The 26340-nt window shown below is 38.3% G+C and overlaps 1 protein-coding gene across 4 annotated transcripts in view; it reads left to right on the top strand.

The window, feature by feature from the left end:
- Nucleotides 1–4295: 4295 nt before the first annotated feature.
- MFSD14B (major facilitator superfamily domain containing 14B) overlaps nt 4296–26340 on the top strand; it is a gene marked incomplete at its 5' end in the record, with an annotated part of 50915 nt that continues 28870 nt past the window's right edge. For all 4 annotated transcript variants that reach the window (XR_012127893.1, XM_073228923.1, XM_073228924.1 and 1 more), the window contains 1 exon segment: nt 4296–4358. Coding sequence is in view for 3 of the 4 variants with exons in the window: in XM_073228923.1 (XP_073085024.1) it covers nt 4296–4358 (63 nt within the window).

The raw sequence follows: 26340 nt of genomic DNA, 5'->3' as shown, positions 1-26340 counted from the left end.
TCCAGGGTTGGGTATTTAGCAGTCCTGGGATTCTACTCCTACCTGCTCCATTTCTCTTCCTGGTGCCGGTGAGCTGGGGTGGGAGGAGGGCTTGGGTCCCACTGAATCATGGCTCTGCTACTTTACCCTATTCTGTGAGGTCTTCTCTTTTCCCCAGATGTAGGCCATCTGTTGCAGTCTTATTTTTGGTTGCTCTTTTGGGATTATAGTTGTATTTGCTGTATATTTGTTATATGTAGTTTTAGGAGGAGGTTTCTGCCTCACTTCTCACACTGCCATCATTTCAAATCTTCTTTCTTAATATTAATAATTTGTTGTTTTATTCACTTGGTCAATCTTGTTAAGAGATTATCAATTTTACTAATCTTTTCCAAGAAGTTACTTTTGGCTTTGTTAATTCTCATCATTGAGAGGTTAGATTTTATTTCATTGATATCTGTTCTTTTTTTATTATCTTATTTCTTTGGGCTGGATATGCTGTTCTTTTTCTAGGTTCTTTAATGTGGAAACTCAGAACTTCATTTCAGACCTTTTTTGATTTTCAGTTTTATTTAGAACTTTAAATTCCTCTTTAAGCATTGATGTAGTTAACCAGTCACAAGTTTTGATATGTTGTGTCTTTATTACCATTTAGTTCATTCTTTTTTCTTATATTGTGATTCTCCTTTGAAAGGTGTTATTGGCAGTATATTGTTTAATTTCTAAACATTGGAAATATTCCCAGACTACTGTACTATCAGAGAACATTATGACTTTAATTGTTTGAAATCTGTTGAAGCTTGTCCTCTGTCTTAGCATACAGTTAATTCTAACCAATGTTTTATAGGACCGGAAAAGTACAAGTATCCTGTGGTTGGAATAGAGTTCCCTCTATGTTAAGTGTGTTGAGTCTGTTTATTATATTGGATGTCTTTCATAATCATTGATGTTTTTGTCTACCTCTTCCATCATCTGTTAAGAGAGATGTTTCTCTTCTACCTTTTTCATTATTGTTATGCAGCTAAATTGTGTATTTTTTAAACACTACAACACATTGTTACACTTTACACGGTCAGTTTTCAGGTAGATTTTCCCAGACATCATTCTGGAGGTCTTCTTTCTCTTTCTGTATTTCTGTGATCAATTCCTGAAGGTTTTACTTGCTTGTTTTGCTTTACTTTGGTGCAGACCCCTGTGCAGCAGTGTCAGTAATGAGGAGGCATCTTCTCTAGTGTTTTGAGCACACTTGCCCTTATTTTAAAGCTTTGTAATGTTTCCTACCATAATTTGGTCATTGGATAGTGAAATAGATTATCTTTTCCTTTTTATGTTCTTTTCTTTTCCTTTCAGTGGTTTCTCTCACATTTTTTGCCAGAATTTATATGTTAAATTTATGAATGAAAGTTAGATCAGGGATTGTGAAAAACAATGTCTTCTGGGGCTTGGCACATCATGTCAGCATGCCAGGTGGGGTAAGGTGGGTTGGTACCACAGCAGGGCACATGGCCCTCTCCTGCAGCAGTGTTTTGCTCTTTCACATATTGTTATGCATGTGACAGATTACTAAGCAATTCTAATATTTATTTGTCTTTTTTTTTTCAAAGAGATTTTTCTTTATCTTTGTATCAACTTGATATTTTTGAAAGATTTTTCTCAGAATTTTATTTTCCACTTGAGATATTTGGTGTCCTTTATTTACTTTTTTGTTTTTCCATTACAAGTAAGCAGAGCTCATATGCCACTATCTGAGATGACAAACTTTTTCTAAACCTTAAAAATATTGCTGTTAGGAGAAAGATAGGAAATAATTTCTGTGAATGCATTTTAACTTCATTTTTTAAAAAACCTGTGGTGATGAACTGTTTTGTCACCGCTTATCTGGAGTTTAGTAGACAGCTGCTCCATCAGGAGTGTCCTGCTCCCAATTTTTGTAAATCACAGAACCACAATTCCGAATTTATCTTTATCATTTAGTTTATTATTTTCTAGGTTTATGTCATTGTGTGTATATTTACATGTGTATACATATGTATATATACATTTTTCTGTATTTATCTCATGTGTATATATATATACACACACACACATATATAATCTCATTGTGTGTATATGTATATATATTAATGCTTACATGTGTGTGGTTTACTGTTAATTTTGGCTGTTTTGGGCTTTATGAAAAGGATACCATATGCACAGTGCTCACAGTATCTTGGGCTTGCTTTTTTCTCTGTTGTGCAATTTTAACTATTTCTCTGTTTTGGTGAACATTTGAGTTTCTGGTTTTTCTATTGTTTGAATATGCTGCTGTAAATGTTCTTGTACATATGTTTTGTGTACAAGACAGGTTCATGTGCTTGGTTGTCTTTTGTAGTTTTAAGCAGTACTGGATCATAGGATGAAAAAGTTTAACCAGATTTTGCTAAATTATTTTTCAAAGTGATTATACTAATTTAGATTCCCACCAGCAATGTATAAGAGATCCTCTGGCTCTAAGTCCTGAACTTTGGATTCTGTCTAAAATTTGGTTTCAGAAGACGCTTACTCTGCCTTTTAACTGGGGTATTAAGTCTACTTGAATTCGATTACCATATTATTTTGTTCTTTGTACCACAGTTCTAAGGTTTTTTTTCCTTTTTTCCTTTCTTTTGCATGGAGTAGTAATGCTAATTTTTCTCCTATTAGATCAAAAATGTTCTCTGTTTCTGTGATTTTTGTGGTTACCATGGCATTACATGCAAATGTATTGAAGTCTAATATTAATCAAAGTCTTCATCCTCATCCAGGATAATAACATTAGCGTAAATGACATAAATGAATTTAAACTTCGTATTCATTTACCTCATGTATGCTAACATTAAGTACTTTAATTCTGTATAATTGAAAATACAACCTGTGAGATATATTTTTGCTTTGTAGCATCACTGTTCATTTATCTTTACCGTTTGCTTTATTTTTTATCTCATTTTGCATCTCAGACCTTACCTCTGGCTTATTTTCCTTCTTAGGGAAGTATATATATTTTTTCCCGTTAGTTGGAGTTTATAAGTTAGTTAACTCATTACTATAAGTTAGTAAACTAGTTTCTGCTAGTCAAAAAATGTGTATATTTGCCTTTGTTCTCAGATGGCATTTACCTGGGTACATGACTTTAAGTCAGTACTTGCTTTTCTCCATTTCATTGATGGCTGCGTAGCATGCTCCCTCTCTGGGTTCCACTGTTAATTACTGTTGGGAAGCCCTCTGTTAGCCTAACTGTTGCTCCTTTGAAGGCAATTTGACTGTGAGGGTGGATTTCTTTTTGTACTGATTAGAATTAGGCTACTTTAATCACTGCATTGATGTCTGTCATTGGTTCCAATACATTCTTAGCTGTTGGCTCCTGAATATTGTCTCTGCCTCATTCTCATTATAGGACAAGTTTAACTGAAGTTGTGTCAGACTTTGTTCTTGGATCTTCTGTGTCTCTGTCTTAGATTCTTTTTGTCTCTTTATGCTGCATTCTGGATAACTTCTTTTGATATTAAACATAACCATTGAGTTTCTAATTTAATGCTTTTTTTCCTAATCTGGAAGTTTGTTTTTTTTAATCTGCTGTGTACTTTTTTATAGTTTGTAGTTTAAAAGTTTGTAGCTCATTTTCCATGTCTTGGAACATAGTAAGCATCTTAATTTTAAATTTTGTGTGGAGCAATTCTAAAAGGTAAAGTCTTTGAGAGTTTATTTAGGATTTTAGTTGATGCTGTTTCTTGCTCATAGTGTCTTATTTCCTTTTTTATCTGATTATCTTTAGTTATGTACAGGTCATTGTATTTGAAGAATTATATATGTAAGGTTGCTTTGAAGCCTAAATGATGGCCTTGTAGATTTTTTCTGCTTGACATCTGGACATGCTACTAGTCTGGAGTCACTGTAATCCAGATTTAAGGATTGAGACTTCTAGATTATGTAAGTCCCATAAAACTGGAATGCAGGCCCATATGTGGGTTTGTTTGCCGGTCCAACCCTTTGTGATGGCTGCTTAAAATTGTCAGTGGTTGAGGGGGTAGTCAATTAACAATTTATTTTTGCTGCAGATGCTTTTACAGTGAAAGCAACTGAGTGTTGGGTGTACCTTTTCAGGTTCTTGCCTTATTTAGATTTCTGCCTCACTATTTTGTTGCCTTTTCATACTTCTGGGATATTTTCTGTATGTCACTGATACTTAATATTTTCATTCCAGGGTTCATGTTATTTACCTACCCTACCATTAACAGAGGCAGAAATCTTTCCCTTTAATTTGCTTTTGAATTTGTCCTGACATTTGTTTGCTTTTGTAGGTTCTACATGAAACATTTCCTCAACACACATTCCTCATGAATGGTCTCATTCAAGGAGTAAAGGTAAGAATAATTTTTGTATGGTCCACAATGAACCACAGCTGGGAATCTAGTAGTTTAACTCTGAAAGTTTAAATGGGACTTAGGAAAATATTTAGTGTTTGTTCTGGAGACCTGAATCTAAATTTTTACCTAGTCAAAATAAAATGCAACCCAAATCCTTGGTATAGAATGAGTTACTGGTAAAGCAGTACTTAATTTGCATTAACATGTACACAGCAGTTTATAAAGGGTTTAATTATATAAACATTTTTATCTGCCCTGCCTATCAATAGAAGAAAATGGGCAAGTGTTACTCTCTCCTTCAGGTAGACTTAGATTGAGGGAGTAGGAAGCATCAAGATTTAGTTGGATATTTGACTTTGGCAAAGCTGTTGTTCTAGCCACAACTTTGAAGTTAACCACTTGACTTAATTAATTAGCCTTACTTCATTGTTTAAATTTTAATGTGAGATTCATCAGAAAAGCTTTTATAAATAAGGGGTTAAAATGCAGTGTTGGCCGGGATCAGAGTATTTAAAGGCAGCAAGAGATAGTAAAAAGGTCACCTACAAAGGAGAACCCATCAGGCTATCATCAGACTTGTCAACAGAAACTTTACAGGCCAGAAGAGAATGGCATGATATATTTAATGCAATGAAACAGAAGGGCCTTGAACCAAGGATACTGTATCCAGCATGATTATCATTTAAATATGAAGGAAGGATTAAACAATTCCCAGACAAGCAAAAGTTGAGGGAATTTGCCTCCCACAAATCACCTCTACAGGGTATATTAGAGGGACTACTCTAGATGGGAGCACTCCTAAAAAGAACGCAGAACGAAACACCCAACATATGAAGAATGGAGGAGGAGGAAAAAGAAGGGAAAGAAATAATCATCAGACTGTGTTTATAACAGCTCAATACGCAAGTGAGGTCAGACAGTAAGGTAGTAAACAAGCTAACCTTGAACCTTTGGTAACCACAAATCTAAAGCCTGCAATGGCAATAAGTACATATCTTTCAATAATCACCCTAAATGTAAATGGACTGAATGCATCAACCAAAAGGCACAGAGTAATAGAATGGATAAAAAAGCAAGACCCATCTATATGCTGCTTACAAAAGACTCACCTCAAACCCAAAGACATGCACAGATTCAAAGTCAAGGGATGGAGAAAGATATTTCATGCAAACAACAGAGAGAAAAAAGCAGGTGTTGCAATACTAGTATCAGACAAAACAGACTTCAAAATAAAGAAAGTAACGAGATAAAGAAGGACATTACTTAATGATAAACAGCTCAGTCCAACAAGAGGATATAACCATTATAAACATATATGCACCCAATACAGGAGCACCAATATATGTGAAACAAATACTAACAGAATTAAAGGAGGAAATAGAATGCAATGCATTCATTTTGGTAGACTTTAACACCACTCACTCCAAAGGACAGATCCACCAGACAGAAAATAAGTAAGGACACAGAGGCACTGAACAACGGGCTAGAACAGATGGACCTAATAGACATCTATAGAAGTCTACATCCAAAAGCAACAGTATACACATTCTTCTCAAGTGCACATGGAACATTCTCCAGAATAGACCACATACTAGGCCACAAAAAGAGCCTCAGTAAATTGAAAAAGATTGAAATCCTACCAGCCAACTTTTCAGACCACAAAGGTATAAAACTATAAATAAATTGTACAAAGAAAGCAAAAAGGCTCACAAACACATGGAGGCTTAACAACATGCTCCTAAATAATCAATGGATCAATGACCAAATTAAAATGGAGATCCAGCAATATATGGAAACAAATGGCAACAATAACACAAATCCCCAACTTCTGTGGGATGCAGCAAAAGCAGTCTTTAGAGGAAAGTATATAGCAATCCAGGCATATTTAAAGAAGGAAGAACAATCCCAAATGAATAGTATAATGTCACAATTATTGAAATTGGAAAAAGAACAACAAATGAGGCCTAAGGTCAGCAGAAGGAGGGACATAATAAAGATCAGAGAAGAAATAAATAATATTGAGAAGAATAGAACAATAGAAAAAAATGAATGAAACCAAGAGCTGGTTCTTCCAGAAAATAAACAAAATAGATAAGCCTCCAGCCAGACTTTTAAGAGAAAAAGAGAGTCACCACACATCAGCAGAATCAGAAACGAGAAAGGAAAAATCACGATGGACCACACAGAAATCCAAAGAATTATTAGAGAATAGTGTGAAAACCTATATGCTAACAAGCTGGAAAACCTAGGAGAAATGGACAACTTCCTAGAAAAATACAACCTTCCAAGACTGACCCAGAAAGAAACAGAAAATCTAAACAGACCATTTACCAGCAATGAAATTGAATTGGTAATCAAAAAACTACCCAAGAACAAAACCCCCAGGCCAGATGGATTTACCTCGGAATTTTATCAGACATACAGAGAAGACATAACACCCATTCTCCTTAAAGTTTTCCAAAAAATAGAAGAGGAGGGAATACTCCCAAACTCATTCTATGATGCCAACATCACCCTAATACCAAAACCAGGCAGACCCCACCAAAAAAGAAAATTACAGACCAATATCCCTGATGAATGTAGATGCAAAAATACTCAATAAAATATTAGCAGACCGAATTCAAAAATACATCAAAAGGGTCATACACCATGACCAAGTGGGATTCATCCCAGGGATGCAAGGATGGTACAACATTCGAAAATCCATCAACATCATCCACCACATCAACAAAAAGAAAGACAAAAATCACATGATCATCTCCATAGATGCTGAAAAGCATTTGACAGAATTCAACATCCATTCATGATAAAAACTCTCAACAAAATGGGCATAGAGGGCAAGTACCTCAACATAATAAAGGCCATATATGATAAACCCACAGCTAACATCATACTGAACAGCGAGAGGCTGAAACCTTTTCCTCTGAGATCGGGAACAAGACAGGGATACCCACTCTCCCCACTGTTATTCAACCTGGTACTGAAGGTCCTAGCCACAGCAATCAGACAAAACAAAGAAATACAAGGAATCCAGATTGGTAAAAAAGTAGTCAAACTGTCACTATTTGCAGATGACATGATATTGTACATAAAAAACCCTAAAGACTCCACTGCAAAACTACTAGAACTAATAATGGAATTCAGCAAAGTTGCAGGATACAAAATTCACACACAGAAATCTATAGCTTTCCTATACACTAACAATGAACTAATAGAGAAATCAGGAAAATAATTCCATTGACAATAGCATCAAAAAGAATGAAATTCCTACAAATAAACCTAAGCAAGGAAGTGAAAGACCTATACCCTGAAAACTACAAGACACTCTTAAGAGAAATTAAAGAGGACACTAACAAATGGAAACTCATCCCATGCTCCTGGCTAGGAAGAATTAATATTGTCAAAATGGCTATACTGCCCAAAACAATATACAGATTTGATGCAATCCCTATCAAATTACCAACAGCATTCTTCAATGAACTGGGACAAATAGTTCAAAAATGCATATGGAACTGTCAAAGACCCCAAATAGCCAACACAGTCCTGAGAAGGAAGAATAAAGTGGTGGAGATCTAGCTCCCCAACTTCAAGCTCTACTACAAAGCCACAGTAATCAAGACAATTTGGTGCTGGCCCAAGATCAGAGCGACAGACTAGTGGAACAGAATAGAGACTCCAGACATTAACCCAAACATATATGGCCAATTAATATACGATAAAGGAGCCGTGGACATACAATGGGGAAATGACAGTCTCTTCAACAGATGGTGCTGGCAAAACTGGACAGCTGCATGTAAGAGAATGAAATTGGATCACTGTCTAACCCCATACACAAAAGTAAACTCCAAATGGATCAAAGACCTGAAGTAAGTCATGAAACCATAAAACTCTTAGAGAAAAAAGTAGGCAAAAATCTCATGGACATAAACATGAGTGACTTCTTCATGAACATATCTCCCCAGGCAAGGGAAACAAAGGCAAAAATGAACAAGTGGGACTACATCAAGCTAAAAAGCTTCTGTACAGCAAAGGACACCATCAATAGAACAAAAAGGTATCCTATAGTATGGAAGAACATATTCAGAAATGACAGATCCAATAAAGGATTGACATCCAAAATATATAAAGAACTCACACACCTCAACAAACAAAAAGCAAGTAATCCAATTGAAAAATGGGCAGAGGAGCTGAATAGACAGTTTTCTAAAGAAGAAATCCAGATAGCTAACAGGCACATGAAAAGATGCTCCACATCACTAATCATCAGAGAAGTGCAAATTAAAACCACAATGAGATATCACCTCACACCAGTAAGGATCGCCATCATCGAAAAGACAAACAACAACAAATGTTGGCGAGGTTGTGGAGAAAGGGGAACCTTCCTACACGGCTGGTGGGAATGTAAACTAGTTCAACCATTGCGGAAAGCAGTATGGAGGTTCCTCAGAATGCTCAAAATAGAAATAACCATTTGACCCAGGAATTCCACTTCTAGGAATTTACCCTAAGAATGCAGCACTGCAGTTTGAAAAAGACAGATGCACCCCTATGTTTATCACTGCACTGTTTACAATAGCCAAGATATGGAAGCAGCCTAAATGTCCATCAGTAGATGAATGGATAAAGAAGATGTGGTACATATACACAATGGAATATTACACAGTCATAAGAAAAAAACAGACCCTACCATTCGTAACAACATGGATGGAGCTAGAGGGTATTATGCTCAGTGAAATAAGCCAGGTGGGGAAGGAAAAGTACCAAATGATTTCACTCATATGTGGAGTATAAGAACAAAGGAAAACTGAAGGAACAAAACAGCAGCAGAATCACAGAACCCAAGAATGGACTAGCAGTTATCAAAGGACTGGGGAGGATGGGTGGAAAGGGAGGGATAAAGGTGGGGAAAAAGAAAGAGGGCATTACGAGTAGCATGTATGGTGCATGGGGGGCACAGGGAGGTCTGCGCAACATAGAGAAGACAAGTAGTGATTTTACAGCATCTTACTATGCAGATGGACAGTGACTGAAGGGGTATGTGGGTGGGACTTGGTGAAGGGGGGAACCTAGTAAACATAATGTTCTTTCTGTAATTGTAGATTAATGATACCAAAATAAAAAAAATTCAGTGCTGGGTTGTAGTCCCAATTTGTAGTAAAGTATTCTGATATAGTATCTAATTTACCCTTCTCAGGTTAATATCAATCTGCCCATAATTTTACTTTGTTCTAAACAGCACACTTAAAGTCATGCTCTAGTAATTAGCTGCATTCAGCCATAGAAATTTGCTGAATTCACAGCTTCAATCAGCATTAATTGTAATAAACACTACTTATTCTTTTTTTTCAAAAGGAATTTGAGACTACTTAACAATAACATAAATAAAATAGGGGACTTTAAATAAAGTTTGATACAAGAAGTTTTTAATGCCCTTTGAAAGAAAGAGTGATATTAGCAAGAATCTGGAGTGTGGTTGTTTAAGCACCAGTGTATAAAGTATAGAATATAAAGGACTAATGAATGAGAGAGCATTGATAAAAATACAGGGGAAGTTTGTTCTTACAGTAGATTCTCGGGGAGGTTTCACTGAATATTTGATCATGTGGACGAGCTAGTAAAATGTGTTTTAGTCTGTTTCTGCAATATAAAAGCAATTAGGCCTATATCCTAAAGCCAAGCAGCATGCTACATTTCCACAGAGAGCCACATTAATCTTTTTTTTTAAATTTTTTATTAAGGTATGATTGATATACACTCTTATGAAGGTTTCACATAAAAAAAACAATGTGGTTACTACATTTACCCATATTATCAAGTCCCCACCCATACCCCAATGCAGTCACTGTCCATCAGTGCAGCAAGTTGCCAGAGATCCACTATGTGCCCTTTCTGTGCTACACTGTTCTCCCCATGATCCCCCACACCATGTGTACTAAACATAATACTCCTTAGTCCCCTTCTTCCTCCCCACCCGCCCTCCCACACCCCTAGTGCCTTCTTGGAGTCTCTGAGTCTGCTGCCATTTTGTTCCTTCTGTTTTGGAGAGCCACATTATTCTTTAAAAAAAAGTATTTTGGGGGGTTGCTTAAAGGGCTTAGACAGGACTTACTCAAGAACTCTTGACCTTCAAGCTATTGAACTTTAATAGAGACTAGGGGTGGTAGTTCTAATGATAGAACCCAGAGCAAAGCATAACTCTGTTAAGATAGCTTAATATGCATGTGGGTGCAGTGGAATGAATGTGGCTTCAGATGCTTTAGCTTTGAGTAGAGATTCAAAGGTCTGCATTTGTTAACTGTGTTACTTTAGTGATATGATTTAATTTACCTAACCTCAGTTTCATTATTCATGAAGTGAGAAGGTATAAGGTCTTCTAATGGGATGATGATGATGACTAAATGAACTCGTATGTATAAAGCTATTGGCACAATACATTCATGTGCTAAATAAATAAATGTTGCAAAGAAAAATACATAAAAAACAAAAACTATTAGAAGGAAATTTTGGTGACCATTTGTTAAGTTTGGAGATTTTTTTTTCTTTATAAATTCTTTTTTCTCAAAAAAAAAAGATTGAGTCATTTACATTAGTATTTTATGTATATCAAAACCAGCATCATGAAAATTAAAGACAAGTGACAAAATGTTATTTGCAGCATATATAACAGGTATATATAAATGTGCTCTCAAAGAAGAATGTAAGCTGGCAGTTTATAAAAGATGTAGGTGTAAAAGTAGCTATCACTAGAAAGTAATGAATCCCAAATTAATAATATTTTCACATTAAAAAAAATTTAAACAGAACTAGTTCCATTTGTGATAAATTTGGTCCTCGTGCATAGTTGATGAGAGGATTGATTGAGGAAGCTTTTCTGGAAGGCAGTATTTTAAGAGCCTTAAAAATATTTGCTTATTTTAACAAAGTAATTCCATTTCTAGAGGGTTGTCCTAATCTAATACCTATTCAGAGATTCTGGTAAAGGGCTATTTGTAATCGTAAGCATGGAAACAACATGCCCTAAAATTTATAAGAATGAATAGAGTGTGGTATAGTAATATGTAATACAGGCATATAAAAAACGTTTTTTAATTATCTAATTTGTGAAACAAGGATATGATACTACATGGTATGGTTTCAGTTTTGTTTGGACCAAAGTATACCTAAGGGCGTAGGTGGTAAAAAAGAATCACCTGATGTTTGAAAGTGTGGATTTATGATTTTTAGTTTTGTTCTTTATATCTTTTGCTCATCTTTGTAGATAATTCTACAGTTAACTTTGTAGAAATGTTTACTATCATAATACATGAGAGAGAAGGCTTAGATTTGGAGTCAGCATCAATAAATGATAGAAGAGCAGTTCTGTGGGTTCTCCAGTTTTTCTTTGGGAGTTTGGTTTTCTCCTGAAGGTTTGAGATGTAATTCATATACCATGCAAGCCACACATTTAAAGTGTACATTCAGTGTCTTTTAGTATATTCAAATTTGTGTGGCCACCAGCACACTATTTTAAAACATTTCATTACCCCAAAGAAGAAACCCATTAGCAGTCACTTCTCATTTCAGCCTTATGCAGGCACAAATGTATTTCCTATCTATAGATTTGCTCGGGACATTTCACGTAAGTGTAATCATACAACATAATGGTCTTTTATGACTGACTTCTTTTACATGACATAGTATATTCAAGGTTCACCTGTGTTGTGACATATATTAGTACTTCATTCTTTTTAGAGCCAGTAACACTCCACTGCATAGATACAGCAATTATCTATTCACCAGTTGATGGCATTTGGGTTTCCACTTTTGGTTGCTGTGGACAGGTTTCCCCTTCATCCTTAGTGTACATACACCCAGGAGGGATTGCCAGGTCATATGGTACCTTCTTTTTTTTTTTTTAATTATGTTTTCAATTTGACAACTTTCTGAGCCCTGTTTTTGGCAAGTAATACACATTCCTCATCTCTTAGGCTTCTAGTAGCTGAGTGCTTGAGCCCTGAGCAACAATTTCTTTTATCTTTGCCCTTAGCCCCTTGATGATATTTCAGACTTCCCACTTTCAGCTTCCTGGACACTGGCCCAGAACTCCGGGTTTGCATATCCAGTTGCCTAGTTGACATCTGTGTCCTTGTCTGATAAGTGTTCTCAGAGTTAACATCTCTAAAACTAAGCTTCTAATCTTACTTCAGCCTGACTGACTCATGAGTCACACTCATGAGGTCACACTCATTTCAGTTACTGGCCTGCTGTCCTTGCTCAGACCAAAATCCCTGGAGTCAATCTTGACTCCTTTCTCTCCCATACCCAATCCATCAGTAATTCTGTGGTTCTACCTGCAAAATAGATCTATAATCAAAACCCTACCTGGCCTCTTCAGTAGAAATAAGCCAGCTGTATCATTCTTCTTACCCACCCTGCCCCGACTTTGCCTTTCCTCCTGGCAGCATCCCTGGTCTGTCTTCTACTCCCTGCAGATCTTGCTCCAGTGCGTCTCTGCCTGTGCTTGCTTGAGGGCTTTGCAGGTTCTGTTTCCTGCTTGGATTGCTTCCCTGCCTCACCCTCCACCCCCTCCCATATTGGCAGGCCTCACTCCCTAACCCTCAGCTCTTCACCAAGATGTCATTTTCAGTGAGGTTTTCATTGACCACCACCTTAAGTGGTGGTCAAGACCCCTTTCTGCTTTGTTTTGATCCAAAGCATTATCATTTCACTTCTGACATGTTGTATATTTTGCTTTTTCTTTGTTATTGTATCTACTGCAGTCCTCTTTTAGACTAGAAATTTCTTGAGGGCATGGATTTCTGCTTTCCTCAGCACCTAAAACATTTCTTGGCACAGGATAGGTGCTCAGTAAATATTGTCCAGTTAACACTAATCTCCATTTTCTTTCTATGCATTTTTATATACCCAGGATCTGGCTTACCTGGAAACTATAACTGTGTGTTTCTTCTTGTATCAGCAATCACAGTTATAGTATAATTTAATTTCACCATGACATGAAAAACTGCAGCAAAAAAGCAGCCCTACCTTTGCACTTACCAACATGCACAAATGTCTTTACCACAGTCAGTTTGGTAGTACCACCTCACTGACAGTGCAGTTCTGATTTCTGTGACAACAGTGCATGAGCTGGAGTGACCCCATGAAGCACAAACCTCTGCCAGCCCCTGGTCCACAAAGCATGGTGTAAATCACTGGGTGGTTCACAGGGTCAGTGACTGGTCACTGCCCATCTCTTGGCTCACATACAGACAGCAAAGCAAATAGCTGTGTGGCTCCACATGACAGTTTACAAAAATGGGTCATCAAAAGAAGGACTTGGGGTGAACAAGGACAAAGTGCAGGAAAGAAGGAAATAGTGGGAATGCCTAAGTGACATTCATCTGGTACCTGAGTGGAATCATGGAAGAGACAGCTGATCGGGGTGTGTCGGAAAGACTGCAGATGTATAGCCAGAGGAACTTAGTGAAGATAAATTTAACCAGCATAAACAAGGAAAGTGATTGTGATGAAAACAATGACAATGCCCCCAGAGGAAGTGATGCCAGCAAAAAGCTTCACAGAAGGGGCTCTCTGAGGTCATAGTTCATGACTTTGGAAGTACAGCTGATCCAAACTTAGGCATGTGACAGTTATCAGTGCCTAGAAGGTAACATGCAGAACACCACACATGAGACTCACCAGGAAGGCGAGCACTCTTCAGATGACTCTTGATAAGTTTTTTGCAAAGAAATAAAACACTTTAATTCTTAATGTCTTAAGTTACTGTGTTCTAAAATACTGGTTTTGGTATTTTTTAATTTCACTAATCATTTATAAATGATAATAAAAGTTTTCAGTGTTTTGACAAAAATTTCTAAAGGTCATAAAGTGAATCATTTTTTCCCATTGATTAAAATAACTGCAGTTTTAGCTTGCATGGTCATCTGTACAATCCTGCACTACCATGCAGAGCAAAAACCACCTGTACTGTTTGAGATGGTTACTACTCTTCCATCTATGAATATACCTTAATTTATTTACCCATTTCCCTGTACAAATGGTTTCCAGTTTCAAACTATTGAAGGTAATTCTGTAATACATTTTTAAAAATCAATCTTTGTAATTTAAATTTTTCCCTAAAAGAGCTGTGAAGGTGTCAGTGGAGAGTAAAAGGATTCAGGAGTGTCTTGAGGCCTTGATCGCTAGTACTTTATCTCCTGGAGCAGCTGCACAGGCTCACGCTCCCACAAGCAGTGTGTGTGCCTGTCTCCAACCTCAAAGACAGCTGTCACCTTAAACAACTTTTCAGTTCCACTGCTCAAATTCCCAGAGTCTTAACTTTCCAACCATTTTTCTATAGCAGTTATTTTTGTGGAACTGAAACACATGGTAGACATTGTATGACTAGCAGTAAGTTGTATCACTCAAGGCTAGAGAAACAAAGCCAGTAGAATGAATAAGAGCAGGCACACACACATACATAATGATTTTAGGACTTGGCTCACCCAGTTGGGGCCTGGCAAGTCTGAAGTATATATGACAGGTGGGCAGGCTGGAGATGGGCAGGGGGTGATGCTAAAGTCCTGACGCAGAAGTCTTTCTTCTCCTGGAACCCTCAAGATTTTGCTTGTAAGGCCTTCAACTGATTGGATGAGGCTCCCTCCTATTATTGAAGGTAACACCCTTTATTCTCAAGCCAACTGATTCTAGATGTTAACCACATCTACAGAATACCTTCAAGCAACACCCACACACACTAGTGTTTGATTAAATAACTGGGTACTGTAGCCTTGCCAAGCTGACACATAAAACTGACCACAGACATTTTGGCTACTACACAGTCAGCAGTATAATACCAGACAGATGCCTTGGTTTACCTTCGCAGATGAGGTCTTGGTGTTTAACACAGCTGGTGGAGTGACTAATCATTTTCTTCATTAAAACCAGCTAGTCTGATTTCCCGATGTCTACCTTGAAATTTCTTGAAGTTTCTTTAGCATGTTTGGTTTTTTTCCTGCACAACAATAGTAAACAGCAGTAATAGTATAACTCCTTTGGGGTCTCTAGACCCTATTCCAATACGTGTGTGTGAGAGGGGGTCTTCCCACACACAACACTAAGCAATTCTCAAGCACCAGCAGGGTGTCCAAGAACTCAGTTCTGACACTAACTGTGCAGGTTCCCCAGGTTAAAGTCACCGTCCTACAAGACTGCCCTCCAGCCCCCACTCAAGACACTGGTTGCTAACTCCAGGCAGTTACTTATGCTTCTGACAGATTGGAGTTTCCCATGACCTCCCCCTTACGTTCTGTTAATTTGCTAAAACAGCTCACAGAACTTAGAAAAACACTTTTAAGTTTACCAGTTTAGTAAAGGATACAAGTTAACAGCCAGATGAAGCGATCCATAGGGCATGGCCCCAAATAAAGGAGCTTCTGTTCTAGTGGAGCTTGGGGCCTGGCTGGGTGTCCCCAAGTGCAGAAGCTCTCTCCATCCGAGAAGCAGGATCCCAGAGAGAGGTAAGCTCTTCTGGGCTTTGTGAGGAATTCATTGTTTAGTCATGATTGACCAAATCATTGCCTCCTGGCTGATTTCAACATCTAGCCCCTGCCTTTGGGTGTGTCCAGAAGTCTCTCAATATAGCAATACACCCACTTCACCTTTAAGACTTCAGTGTTTTCAACTGTGAATGAAGACCAAATATACTTGAGAATGTATTTGTTCATATGAATGACTAAATATGTATTTCTTATAAGTCGTTATATTGCAGCATATTTTATAGTTATTACAAAATAAGTTCAATAATCTTCATCAGTCTCAAACTTCTTAAGATTCAGCAGGCCAGGTGTTCAATATGAAGACAGTGGCCTGAAGCAGGCTGACTTTATTCCATTCAGCTTTGACACCACAGTGAGGGGTTAGTAAAGGGTAGAAGGTAGAAGACCCAGTAGGCCAGCTCAGGTATTAGCATAGGGCTTCACGTCCAGATGGGTTTCTCAGTCCTAGACTTGACCATCAAGTCTGATCAAGGGGAAAGCACATAGATGTGCTGGGATGCTTTTCCACAGACATATACTGCATCAAGAATTTCTGAAGTCCTAGGAGTTGCTGTTGAACTGTCTCACCCTGCTGTTCAAATGAATTAAATCAACAAGCAGTGCTTAGCTGAATAGTTTAGCATAAGCACACACATAAACTGTTGGCTGACATTTTTAAGAATTAAAAAAAAAAGGTAGATTTGAAGTTCCTTCATGGCTACTCCTTGGGATTAGTAAACCCAGAATGCTTATGCTTTCTCTCTCTCTCTCTCTCTCCCTCCCTCCCTCACCCACCACACACACACACACACACACACACACACACACACACACACAATAATTCTTGCTTTCTTAATTTGAGCAGAAACTTGAATAAACACTATCCTTTTTATTATCTGTAAATAAAAATCTTAAAAGAACCAAGTTCTGAGGGAGGAGCCAAGATGGCAGTGTGAGTAAGGCAGCAAAAATCTCCTCCCAAAACCATATATATTTTTGAAAATACAACAAATATAACTATTCCTAAAAGACCAGAAGATACTGTACAACAGCCAGGCTACATCTACATCTGCGAGAACTCAGCATCTCCCAAAGGTGGTAAGATACAAGCCGCGACCCGGCAGGACCCGAGTACTCCCACCACCCCAAGCTTCCCGGCAGGAGGAAAGGAGTTGGAGGGGAGACGGAGTGGAAGTGCAGGACTGCTAAATACCCAGCCCTAGTCATCCGCACCAGGAGCACAGACACACAGTGCATGGTGTGCTGGATATTAGGGAAACAGAAAAGTAAAATCTGCGACCAGGTCCCCACTGCTGGCGTCCCTGGGACAAAAGAAAAGCAAGTGCTTTTTGAAAGTCTTAAAGGGACAGGGGCCTCACAGCTGGATGGAAGTGTCCCGGCACACTCAGCCCAGCAGGCTGTGAATCCCGGGGAACTTCAGGTGCCCCAGCCACCTGGTAGGAGGCGCAGCTCTGAAGCCCCTCACAGTGATAAACAGCCTCCCTTTCATTCCCCCTCCAAGCAGCTCCGCCATAGCGGGGAAGCAGCCTGAGAGTGGTCACACCCACAGCAGCCACCGAGAGCCTCCGCAGCCACCCGGGCCAGACTCAGAGGCACCGCCAGTGCGCAGCTATGCGGCACAGAGGAAGCCGGGACAAGTCACGAAGGGTCGCCCTTCTCGCAGGAGAGCACACCCAGTGCACCTGCCACTCCCCACAGGGTTCTGGGCTGTACTGATTGCTTCCCCACCCATGGCGGCTCAGGAAATAAAACTGGAATCTTCTGGTGTGCAGGTAACCAGCACAGGCAGAAGAGAACGGCAAGGTGACTAGCAAGCAGGAAGGAACTTTGTTCTCCCTGCTAACACACATGCCAACTGTCTAGGACTACCTCTATCACCATGAAAAGGCAGAAGAATTTGGTCCAGTCCACAGTTTTCCAGACAACTCCCAAGAGGGAGCCTGGGGAGATAGATTTAACCAATCTTCCTGAAAAAGAATTCAAAATAAATGTCATAACTATGCTGATGGAGCTGCAGAGAAATATGCAAGAGCTAAAGGATCAAGTACAGAGGGAGAATACAGAAATAAAACAATCTCTGGAAGGACTTAAGAGCAGACTGGAGGATGAGCAAGAGGCCAATAACGGAATAGAAATCAGAGAACAGGAACACAGAGAAGCTGAGGCAGAGAGAGAGAAAAGGATGTCGAGGAATGAAAGAATATTAAGAGAACTGTGTGACCAATCAAAATGGAATAATATTCGCATTATAGGAGTACCAGAAGAAGAAGAGAGAAAGGGTTAGAAAGTGTCTTTGAAGAAATAATTGCTGAAAACTTGCCCAAACTGGGGGAGGAAATAGTCTCTTAGACCACAGAAGCCCACAGATCTCCCAACACAAGGGACCCAAGGAGGACAACACCAAGATATAATAATTAAAATGGCAAAGATCAAAGAGTACTAGTACAGAGTACTAAAGGCAGCCAGAGAGAGAAAAAAGGTCATCTACAAAGGTAAATCCATCAGGCTATCATCAGACTTCTCAACAGAAACCTTACAGGCCAGAAGAGAATGGCATGATATATTTTAATGCAATGAAACAGAAGGGCCTTGAATCAAGAATAGTGTATCCAGCACGATTATCATTTAAATATGAAAGAGGGATTAAACAATTCCAAGAAAGCAAAAGTTGAGGGAATTTGCCTCCCACACACCACCTCAACAGGGTATCTTAAAGGGACTTCTCCAGATGGAAGTACTCCTAAGGCCAAATAGATGTCACCAGAGAAAATAAAATCACAGCAAAGAAAGCAGACCAACCAAATACTAACTAAAGCAAAAAATAAAATCAACTACTCACAAAAGAGTACAGAATAAAACACCTAACATAAAGATAAAGAATGGAGGAGGAGGAATAAGAAGGAAGAGAAATAAAGAATCATCAGACTGTGTTTATAATAGCTTAATAACTGAGTTAAGTTAGATGGTTAGATTGTAAAGAAGCTACCCTGGAACCTCTGATAACTTTGAATCTAAAGCCTGCAATGGCAATCATTACATAATCTTTCAATAATCACCCTAAGTGTAAATGGACTGAATGCACCAATCAAAAGACACAGAGTAATAGAATGGATAAAAAAGCAAGATGCATCTAAATGCTGTTTACAGGAGACTCACCTCAAACCCAAAGACATACACAGACTAAAAGTGAAGGGATGGAAAAAGATATTTCATGCAAATAACGAGAAAAAAAGCACATGTTGCAGTACTAGTATGACACAAAATAGACTTCAAAACAAAGAAAGTAACGAGATAAAGAAGGACATTACATAATGATAAAGGGCTCAGTCCCACAAGAGGATATAATCATTATAAATATATATGCACCCAATAAAGGATCACCAACTTATGGGAAACAAATACCAACAAAATTAAAGAAGGAAATAGAATGCAGTGCATTTGTTCTAGGAGCCTTCAACCCACCACTCACTCAAAAGGAGAGATCCACCAGACAGATAATAAATAAGGACACGGAGGCACTGAACAACACACTAGAACAGATGGACCTAACAGACATCTACAGAACTCTACACCCAAAAGCAGGAGGATACACGTTCTTCTCAAGTGCACATGAAACATTTTCCAGAATAGACAGAATAATAGGCCACAAAAAGAGCCTCAGTAAATTCAAAATGATTGAAATTGAACAAACCAACTTCTCAGACCACAAACATATAAAACTTGAAATAAATTGTACAATGAAAAGAAACACACAAACATATGGAGGCTTAATAGCATGCTCCTAAATAATGAACAGATTAATGGTGAAATTAAAATAGAGATCAGGCAATATATGGAGACAAATGACAACAGCAGCACAAAGCCCCAACTTCTGTGGGATGCAGCAAAGGCAGTTTTAAGAGGAAAGTATATAGCAATCCAGGCCAATTTAAAGAAAAAAGAACAATCCCAAATGAATAGTCTGAAGTCACAACTATTGATATTGGAAAAAGAACAAGTGAGGCCCAAAGTCAGCAGAAGGAGGGACATAATAAAGATCAGAGAAGAAATAGACAAAATTGAGAAGAATAAAACAATAGCAAAAATCAATGAAACCAAGAGCTGGTTCTTTGAGAAAATAAAATGGATAAGCCCCTAGCCAGACTTATTAAGAGAAAAAGAGAATCTACACACATTAACAGATTCAGAAACGAGAAAGGAAAAATTCACAACTGACCCCACAGAAATACAAATCATTAGAGAATACTGAGAATCTATATGCTAACAAGCTGGAAAACCTAGAAGAAATGGACAGCTTCCTAGAAAAATACAACCTTCCAAGACTGACCAAGGAAGAAACAGAAAATCTAAACAGACCAATTACCAGCAACGAAATTGAAGCAGTAATCAAAAAACTATCCAAGAACAAAATCCCCAGGACAGATGGATTTATGGCGGGATTTTATCAGACATACAGAGAAGACATAATACCCATTCTCCTTAAAGTTTTCTAAGAAATAGAGGAAAAGGGAATACTCCCAAACTCATTCTTTGAAGCCAGCATCACTCTAGTACCAAAACCAGAGAAAGACACCACAAGAATACTACAGACCAATAATCCCTGATAAACATAGATGCAAAAATACTCAACAAAATATTAGCAAACCAAATTCAAAAATATATCAAGAGGGTTATCCCTCATGATCAAGTGGGATTCATCTCAGGGATGCAAGGATGGTACAACATTCGAAAACCATCAACATTCACCACATCAACAAAAAGAAGGATAAAAACCACATGATGATCTCCATAGATGCTGAAAAAGCATTTGACAAAATTCACCATCCATTCATGGTAAAAACTCAAAAAAATGGATATAGAGGGCTGGTACCTCAACATAATAAATATAATATGACAAACCCACAGTCAACATTTTACTTCACAGCGAGAAGCTGTTAGCTTTTCCTTTAAGTTCGGAAACAAGCCACGATGCCCACTCTCCTCGCATTTATTCAACATAGTACTAGAGGTCCTAGCCACAGCAATCAGACAACACAAAGAAATAAAAGACATCCAGACTGGTGATGAAGAAGGCAAACTGACACTGTTTGCAGATAACATGGTATTGTACATTAAAAAAACCTAAAGAATCCAGTCCAAAACTATTAGAACTAATATCTGAATTCAGCAAAGTGGCAGGATACAAAATTAATACACAGAAATCTGTTGCATTCCTATACACTCACGATGAACTAGCAGAAAGAGAAATCAGGAAAACAATTCCATTCACAATTGCATCAAAATGAATAAAATACCTGGGAATAAACCTAACCAAGGAAGTGAAAGACCTATACCCTGAAAACTACAAGACACTCTTAAAAGAAATTAAAGAGGACACTAACAAATGGAAACTCAACCCATGCTCTTGGCTAGGAAGAATTACTATTGTCAAACTGGCCATCCTGCCCAGAGCAATCTACAAATTCAGTGCCATCCCTATCAAAATACCGACAGCATTCTTCAACGAACTGAAACATAGTTCTAAAATTCCTATGGAACCACGAAAGACCCCGAATAGCCAAAGCAATCCTGAGAAGGAAGAATAAAGCTGGGGGCATCATACTCCCCAACTTCAAGCTCTACTACAAAGCCATAGTAATCAAGACAATTTGGTACTGGCACAAGAACAAACCCACAGACCAGTCGAACAGAATAGAGTCCAGATGTTAACCTAAGTATATATGGTCAATTAATATACAATAAATGAGCCGTACATATACAATGGGGAAATAATAGCCTCTTCAACAGCTGGTGTTGGCAAAACTGTACAGCTACATGTAGAAGAATGAAACTGGATTACTGTCTAACCCCATACACAAAAGTAAACTCAAAATGGATCAACTCAATGTAAGGTGTGAAACCATAAAATTCATAGAAAAAAGCACAAGCAAAAATCTATTGAATATAATAAACATGAGCAACTTCTTCATGAACATATCTCCCCAGGCAGGGGAAACAAAAGCAAAAATGAACAGGCGGGACTATATCAACCTACAAAGCTTCTGGACAGCAATGGACACCATCAGTAGAACAAAATGGTATGGGAGAATATATTCTTAAATGACATCCAATAAGGAGTTAACATCCAAAATATACAGAGCTCACTCACCTCAACAAACAAAACACAAATAAGCCAATTAAAAAAGGGCAGAAGATCTGAACAGATACTTCTCCAAAGAAGAAACTCAGATAGCCAACAGTCACATGAGAAGAGGCTCCACATTGCTAATCATCAGAGAAATGCAAATTAAAACCACAATGAGATATCACCTCACACCAGTTAAGATGGCCACCATCCAAAAGACAAGCAACAAATGTAGGCAAAGATGTGGAGGAAGCGGAACCCTCCTACACTGCTGGTGGGAATGTAAATTAGTTCGACCATTGTGGAAACAGTATGGAGGTTCCTCAAAAAACTATTTGACCCAGGAATTCGACTCCTAGGAATTTACCCTAAGAATTCAGGAGCCCAGTTTCAAAAATACATAAGCACCCCTATTTTTTTCACAGCACTATTTACAATAGTCAAGAAATGTAAGCAAACTACTTGACAATCAGTAATTGCATGGATAAAGAAGTGGTACATAGACACAATGGAATATTATTCAGCCATAAGAAGAAAACAAATCCTATGATTTGCAACAACATGGATGAAGCTAGAGGGTATTATGGTCAGTGAAATAAGCCAGGCGGAGAGAGACAAGTATCAAGTGGTTTCATTCATCTGTGGAGTATAAGAACAAAGTAAAGTGAACAAACACAACAGCAGCAGAGTCACAGAACCCAGGAATGGACTAACAGTTACCCAAGGGAAAGGGACTGGGAAGATTGGTGGGAAGGGAGGGATAAAGATAAAGGGGGACATTATGATTAGCACACATAATGTTTTGGGCGAATGGTATGGGGAATGCAGTATAACAGAGAAGTCCAGTAGTGACTTGATAGCATCTTAACTATGCTGATGGACAGTGACTGTAATGGGGTATGTGGTGGGGACTTGATAATGGAGGGAATCTAGTAATCACAGTGTTGCTCATGTAATTGTATATTAATGATACCCAAAAAAAAAGTTTGTTGAATGATTACATTTAATTGAACAGTAAGCTTTAATGGCTGTTTTCTCATCTTAGAGCCTATGAGTCCATTTTAGAATTACTGGCCAGTTAATTATGCCACTTAAATACCTGCTTGGACTGGGAAGGTAATTTACAAAAGTGACTGTGATCACCCATTGGTTGATTTTGCCATCCAACCTGGAGTCCCACATGCCATTTTTTACCTGATATTTGTTGAGCTGTGTTGACATTATAGGATAGCAGAGCATAGCTAGGATGCTAATCCTCATTGTTCTTGGACTCCGTATTTGCAGATCCACCTATTTGATAAATTTATTTGTGGCTCCAGAGTCAATACAGTGCTTTCTGGTCATTCATACACAGAGAGAGGAGAATTTGAGTTGCCCAAACACTTATATTACAGCTGACGTAGAACAAGGCAATGCTGTCTTGTTTCAGGTCTTACACTGTAAGCATGACTTTTTTGTGGTCCATTTAGTGCCATGTTTTTAATTTTTTTTTTCTTTTGTTGGTGATTTCGGTTAAAATGGCCCAAAGCATACAGCTGAAGTGTCGTCTAGTGTCTCTAACTGCAGAGATGTCCGTGATGTCAATCAGGAGACTGTCCCACATTTGGTGGCCTCGTTTGGGCATGAGTCACAGTGCTTGTGGCTGAAAGTTCGATGTTAGTAAACCAAGAATGTATATTAAATAAGGTTTCCTTGAACAGAAACACACATAAGCCAAGGTTATGTATTGACCAGTTGATGAAAATATGTGACTGGATGTGTGCAGGCTCCTAGCCCTGTGTTTCTTACAGGGCAGTGGTTCCGTGTTCTCTAATTCATTGTTTGCCGCAGCCTTATAGAACATAAGTGCTGAGAATAATGAAAATTGTATTTGTCATAAAGGTTAGGGTTTTGATGTCATTCTGGTTTTAATTTTTAAGTATTTTGTTCTCATTTACACACTGTGGTCTGCATCTTTAGGACTGATGAGGTACTTGTCCAGTTCGCCAAGGTACAAATGTCATTCCTAGTCTCCTGCCCTGATAATGTGGCTGATAAGATCTAGGGCCAGATTGGGAATGGAGGAAATAACTGGGACAGAAGAAAGTCTTTGATTTTTAGGAAATACAAGTTTCCTAGAGAGGCAAGTATTTTGTTAGATTGTATTTTATCATCTTAATAAAATGGTTTCCTCCCAGAGGATATTTTTAATATATGTTATTGTCACTGAGAATCTGATTTAAATAATATTATTTAATGAGTGGATAAAATTAAAATTTAAGTCCATAATCTAGAAGACTACCTTATTTTTATAAAAGCTGCAGTATTTTAAATATAACTTTAATGCTTGGCCTTCTCATATCCTTTGTTTAAAAATGGTGTATATTCAGGAGGGGATTGGAGTGGTGAGTGAAATTGATGAAGAGGATAAAGATGCACAAAATCTCAATCATAATATAAATTAATCACTGAGATGAAAGTACAGCATAGAGAATAGAGTCAACATAGACACTAAAATGTGGCTTCAAGGGGGAGGGGATGGGGCAGGTGCATGAGGAAGGGGGATAAAAGGGCACAATAATTTGCAGTCACACTGTAAGTTGATCACAGGGACTGCTGAACCACTGTGGTGTACATTTGATACCAACATATGATTGTATATTAATGATACTTGTCTTGCCAGTGGGTTTCAGTCCCAAATTCACTATGGAGTCAATGTGACCAAATAAATGACAGTAGAGTGTTCTTGGGTCGAAAGGGTTATACCCAGCTTTATTTCCACAGTGGCAGGTCAGTCACTAGAATCCCATTCACTCAGAGTGAGTCTTTATGCAGCAAGCCCATGCCTGCCTCTGGGCCTCTCTGCCTGCACAGCTGTCCTCTGGGCCTCTGTCCTTGGTACACCCACCAGTCCAGCCTCTGTTCTGCTCTCCTGCAGCCGTGCCACCATGTCACCTAGAGTACTGGGCAGGTCTCTCTATATAGAGTCAATAATGACTCATTGCCCACACGTGTGAAGTGAGCTAGCCAACCAGGGCCAGGTGAGAATCCTGGCCCAGGAACCTTCACTTAATGCACAATATAATTTAAAAAAATTTTTTTTTAAAGAATAGTCAATAGTTTGTAACGTCTTCCTGTGTTAACAATCTAATTTTGTATATTAACTATATTTCAATAAAAAAGTAAAAATGTAATACATTCCATATTTTAAAACTTTGTATGAAATCAGAACTGACCACAGACTTTTTCTTTGTGTTTAGGGAGTTTTTGCTACCGTGTTTGTGGTGGGGGCGATTTCTATTGCCTTGTCTCCTTTAATTTCTTGACCAGTTCTATACTACCCAGGTACTTTGGTATTTTTAAAGGATTTTGAGTCTTGAATTTAAGCTTCTTCTGCAGTTGTTTAACTGTTAGTTAAGGAAAATCATTTAATGTTTGATCTGTTGCTCTCTTTACATGAAAACCGACCAGATGCCCTGGAAGCCTGCTGTGGCTTAGAAATTAATGAGGTTTGATCTCTGGGCATGGCTCAGTATTTTATTTTAGGGGAGCCAAAAGCTGTTCTCCTGCAGTTTGCCTGCCCTTCCTTGAGTCACTGCCTCTTTCCCCAGCTCACCTGTCTTCTGGTCCATGGCCTCTGGGTTTACTGGTGGCTGATGGATGTTGGAATCTCATTCCTTTTCTTCTCAGCTGATGGAACCTCCCAAAATTAGCGTGAGCTGATTTCCTCTTAAAAGTTCTGTTCAAGTCACCAAACCTCTTTTGACACCCATATTTACCAGGCCCTGTGATAGGCAACAAGGGCATGGAGATTTAAAAAAAAAGTCCCTTGGACCTTAATCTCAATTTCTAATCCAATAGAGAAAATAGACAAATAACAAATTGTAATAGAGTGTTAATTACAAAAGAAGAGGTGTAACAGGTGAGGGAGTTTTTTTGTTTTGTGCTCCCAAAAAACTGTGATTAATTCTGTTCAAGTAGGTAAGAGGAGAGGGCTGCTCCTCACCTGAGGTTGTGAAGGCTGGCTAGATGTTCACCAGGTCCAAGCATGGGAGGTGAGTGCTGATCCATCAGGGGCCTGTGCAAAGGCCACTTGGCACAGGGGAAGATGATGTGCTCAGGAAACTTGAAGTAACACTATAGCCAAAGCAGAGGCTGTATGGTAGGGACCAGATTTTGGAGGGTCCTATTTGTATGTATTATGAATTTGAATTCATAATATAAATTATGAAAAATAAAATACACAAAAGTAGAGAATAATAGAATGAAGACCATATACTCATCACCCAGTCTCATTATTTATCAACATTTTCCCACCCTTGTCTCTTCTATCCCCGTT

This window comes from Manis javanica, chromosome 2 (genome assembly GCF_040802235.1).
Source record: "Manis javanica isolate MJ-LG chromosome 2, MJ_LKY, whole genome shotgun sequence".
In the NCBI taxonomy this organism is placed as follows: domain Eukaryota; kingdom Metazoa; phylum Chordata; class Mammalia; order Pholidota; family Manidae; genus Manis; species Manis javanica.
The sequence above is the reverse complement of the archived record's forward strand: the minus strand, read 5'-3'. Positions and strand labels throughout refer to the sequence as shown.